At 45.2% G+C, this 4,815-nt stretch overlaps 1 protein-coding gene across 1 annotated transcript; it reads right to left on the reverse strand.

The window, feature by feature from the left end:
• Nucleotides 1-1,030: 1,030 nt before the first annotated feature.
• Nucleotides 1,031-1,420, reverse strand: LOC133722978 (ankyrin repeat-containing protein NPR4-like). The gene has a single exon (XM_062149819.1). The coding sequence runs from the start codon at nt 1,418-1,420 to the stop codon at nt 1,031-1,033; it is 390 nt and encodes a 129-aa protein (XP_062005803.1).
• Between the last annotated feature and the right edge of the window lie 3,395 nt (nt 1,421-4,815).

Below are 4,815 nucleotides of genomic sequence, written 5' to 3' on the forward strand. Positions count from 1 at the left end.
TGGTTTGCGGAAGTTATCCGAACTCCCATAATCGTAGTCATTAGCGGGAAACGCAGACATCAGGGGGAGATGTCTACATGTTGATCTCGAAACGTGAAGGGTGTGTTGTGCTTTTTTTCCCCTTCGACCGAGGTTATTTTTGTCCCACTGAGTTTTTGTTACTCGGCAAGATTTTTAATGAGGCAACGAGAGGAGCACCGCATTTGGGCGACACAAGGGGAAGTGTTCAAGTAAATCCAGAATATGTGTCTGGCCCAAACTCTAGGTTACTTGCTCTAGTTGTAATAGGGTTTGTATTAGATATAATCTCGAAGAATCTTAGTAGATATCCAATCAATGTACGATTATGTTTCCATGCACAACTCTATCTCTATGCTTGTAATCCTCTATATAAAGAGGTCCCTATTATCAATGAAGCACAACAAATTCTCTCTCAAATATCGATTCCCTAAAACACTATCTAAATATTGCACTCGGATTATTCGTTTTTATATCAAACTAGAAATTTCAATCTAAAAGATACATACAAAATGTTTGAGTAATGCACTGGCCCAAAAATAAAAATTGAAAGTTTTTTTTTTTATCAAAAAATAATTTCTTTCATAATGAATCGATTACAATGAGTAATGAAACACCATTCTGCAGTCGTTGACCAATATGGTAGAGATAGCAAGAAAGATTGTCCATAGTAGACTTTAGACTGAAAGTTCATACTAACACACTGAAGGAGCCAAGGAGGCCCTGACCCTAAAAATTGGAAATTGGAATATTTATTACAAGATCTAAGCAAGTAAACTGTCTCATCTTCACAAAGCTTCTTATTACAAAGTAGCGAACCAAAGATAAACATCAGCATATGACATTAGAATATTAAAGCTCAAACTTTGCTCCTTTCCTTTTAAAAACTCTAAATCTCCCAAATCCATAAGTAGAAATAATGATCTCGAGAAGGAACGGAAATTGCATCCATAGGAATGAAGCAATTGGAATACTAGCGAGTACGATAGATGGAATAACAATAGATGGTTTTTCAGGGAGCATAATGAAAATGGCAGAAGAGAAGGCAATCATCATGACCCCAATAGATAGAAATAGGGTTAAAAAGCCAATTATCAATCAATTTTGTGGGCAAAGATGTGAGGAAATCGTCTTCTGCAAAACGTGATGTGAGGATTCCCAAAAATACCATTACTGAAGTAGTGGAAGAGCAGAGTGATATAACATCTGCAACCATAAAAATCCTAAATGCCTTTGTGTTTACGTATATGGGAATACCTGTTTCCCCCTTAATTCCACCAGGAACTGTCACAGCTGCAGCGAACATAATAGTAATGATAAGAGTAGCTACAAGTGCCGAAGAAGAAGTTGCAGTTTCTTTCATTGACTTTTCTCCTGCCTCCACCATATCTCTATGATTCATAGTGTACATACCGCCTATATTACATACCGCCAAGCATAAGCAACAACCTCGTAGGTGGGCCCCGCGACATGGTAGGTCCCGCCTACAATATGCATCCGGTAGACCGACACCCAAGCTACCTCGCCATGGTGGAGGTCGGCCGGTATCTTGCCAGGAGGCCACCCTCCCATGCTCTCCAAAAGCCTTCAAGAGAAGTAAATATGTGTATTATGTCCCACATCGGAAATGTAAACTAGATGGGGACTTCCTTTAGCTATAAGAGGAAGTCCTCCCCTTCTTAGAAGGGATGGATCCATGATCCCAACACTTGTATCACTACAAAGGCCACTTGGCCTCACTCATAGTAGAAATATCTAAGTGGACGTAGCCTTGCCTCAAGGGCAAGGTGAACCACTATACATGCTTGTGTGTGTGTCTCTCTCTCTCTCCCCTCCATGATCTATGCTTAGTTCCCGTTCCGTATTCTAATACAGAAACATTGGCGCTAGAAGGAGGGTCCCTAGGAGTTAGGGTACGAGCCTCCGACCTTGAGCAAGGGTCATGGACGGGAACCACCAATCATGTATGTGCAAGACACCTCCGACCTTGAGCAAGGGTCATGTACGGGTACCACGAGTGACCGGGTACATGGGTACATGCAAGACACCCCACCCTCAATCTCACCCAAGCCTCCAAAGAGCCATCGGGTACTATGAGTCATGTACGGGTACAAGGAGTGAGCGGGTATGCGCAGGACCCCGCATCCTCATTTCTACAACCAAGGTCAACTCTCGATAGTACCCGACCGGGACTTGTTGTGAAGGTCCCACTCTTCGTCCTTTTCCAACACCCGCATCTCTGCAGCAACACTGATGCAGACAAACCCCATTGCGTACCTGAACCGACTCATCATATTTCATCAACTCAATAGCTCATCAGGCCAAGTCTCCAGCACTTTTGTCTCCCGGCACCCGCAACTTCATCTCGGCGACCCATCCCAGCAATATCTCATGCTGACCCATTTCGGGACCCAACCTCCCGGTAATCCCTCCCCCCAGCACCCTTACTTGGATCTCGTTCAGTGGCTCCCTGATAGCAATTCTACAACGTCCCAGCAATAGCCTCGAATCCCGGCAGACCTGCTCGAAGTATTATATCTTGCCGGTACTAGTACTCTACCGACACCCTACACGACAGCTTCTCCTCACGGTACCCTGAGAGTTCTGATTCAACCCAACCCAGCATGACTTATCGGGTACCCGCAGGCCCTCATACCTCAGCTCACGGTGATTATCTCCCAGCAACTTCGTTTTATCCTCAGCGGTAACAAGGTCTTCACTTTCCTGACCAAAATTTTAGGCTCCCCAGATCTTCACCTATTCATCTCCCCGGCAAGGCAGCGACAACTTCATGTCATCACCACAAGACGGCCTCACTGCAGCTTCTTGATCTCCCGGTAGCTTGGTTTATCCTCCGGGAACTTGATCCCAATGGTCGTTAGGTCTTCACATATACCCGTTGCTCCAACAAAACGTTTGCTCTCGGCACCCAGAATTTGGACACCACTTGGAGAGCACAGACCACCGGAATTTGGAACTATCTCACATTAGAGACCAAGACGGGTACCCAAATTGATTGGTCGACGGGGAACCTATGCTCCATTAACCATACCAGCATACTCCATCTCTCAGCGGTAACTTTGAGCTTCCGGCACCCGTAACCTTACCTCTCGGTAACACGTCCCGGTGATCCATACCGGCAACTCAGATCATCACCTATTCAAAATTTCAAATCCCGGTGACGACCTCAGAAATTTCTTCATTTTGGTTACCTCAGTTCCCGTTGATCATCTGGTTCTCTGACAAGGCTCTACGGCACAACCCCATCGTGTACCTGCACATATCCTTCCGGGGCTTCCTTGTCTCCTTGTCCGGGACATCAAAAAAAAAAAGAGCGAGACTAGAAGAAATTGCACAGTACACCCGGCAAGCCAAACCCAGTACTCTCCCAGGCCTTGCTTCAGCGAAGGATCGAATCGAGGCTCTCAATTGGAGCTCTCTTCCTGGAGCTTGGACTCGCTTTGCTTCTCTGTATCCCACAGGAATATCCAAAACCAGATAAGTTCATTGTCTTGGTTTTGATTTAATCTCCCCCTGGTTTATCGAATGTCTGCATGCTTTCCTGATCTCGGTGGCGTCTATTATTCATGACATATGCTGGAGGCACGAACACGTGCCCAATTTTGCTACACTAATGTTTGCTAGCCCACAAGCCTGATACCATGTATCAACACGAAACTACGTGATGAGTTTCCTAGCTCATACATATGTTATGGCTCATGCATAATTCATTCCATTGCTTCATCAATCATATGATTTATATCTGATGCATGATTGGTTGTCCACCACTACATGGTGCATACATAGAAATATACATGTGGGTCACTGAGTCTAATAAAGACAACTCTGATTTACAAGCTTAATTGTAATTATGGACGACAAGGCAGCCAGCATAATTAACTTGTCTTTCCAATGGTATCACGTACATATATACATGCAAAAATATCCATGCACACCAATTAAACACAAGTGCTTCACTCATATATGGTCTCTCTGACAGTCTGACCACACAATACAAACAGAACTTCAATTTCTACATTACTTCTTCAAGTTCGCTGGATAAGTATTGCTACTTTGCCTTGCCATGGCTACCCATGATTACTATTGTCATGCAATAATTGTGATTTTTTTTTTTATCAGTATATGTCATGAATTTGTAATTTTTCTACATAATACTCGGTGCTTCAATATTGCTCGATCGGGAATTCCAAAATCTCAGCTACTCGTCCCGGTGGCATCTCTCGCTCGCACTCACCGGTATCATCTTCTTCACCCCGCAGTGACTCAACACAACAGCTCCATCTAGTCTCGCTAATCCAACCGGGTATGCATGAGAAACCATCTTCCCGACCGGGAACATATTCTTCTCATCATCAATATCGGGCTCCTTTCTCCACCGTTGCTCTATAGGCATCACCATGTTGGCATCCTTTGTCGATCGGGGACGTCCTCCCACCCACTCCCCTCGCAGAAATCAAAAGGGAACGCAGGCCGGGAAACCATTGCTGGAATCTCTGTTCTAAGTCGACCGGAATCCATTGCCAGCACAACTGCTACAATCATCTTTGCTGGAACGAGGGTCACGCACCAACACGATCAAGGCCCGTACCATTCCGGGCCCCCAAGCCTCATCCTGGCAAGCCTCATTCCGGGATAGGCCCATTACAGTGCCTATCCCGGCAAGCTCACCTCAGACCCTTCCCAGCACCTCTTCGCAGTGGCTACCCGACGACAGATCAGTAGGCATCCCGGCAACACTTTCATTCACCAGAAGCAATTTCGCTTCCCAACAGCAAC

Source organism: Rosa rugosa, chromosome 7 (assembly GCF_958449725.1).
Source record: "Rosa rugosa chromosome 7, drRosRugo1.1, whole genome shotgun sequence".
Taxonomy (NCBI): domain Eukaryota; kingdom Viridiplantae; phylum Streptophyta; class Magnoliopsida; order Rosales; family Rosaceae; genus Rosa; species Rosa rugosa.

Excerpts from the sequence above, each read along its gene's own strand:
- LOC133722978 (XM_062149819.1), bottom strand. The coding sequence starts at position 1,420 with ATGAATCATAGAGATATGGTGGAGGCAGGAGAAAAGTCAATGAAAGAA.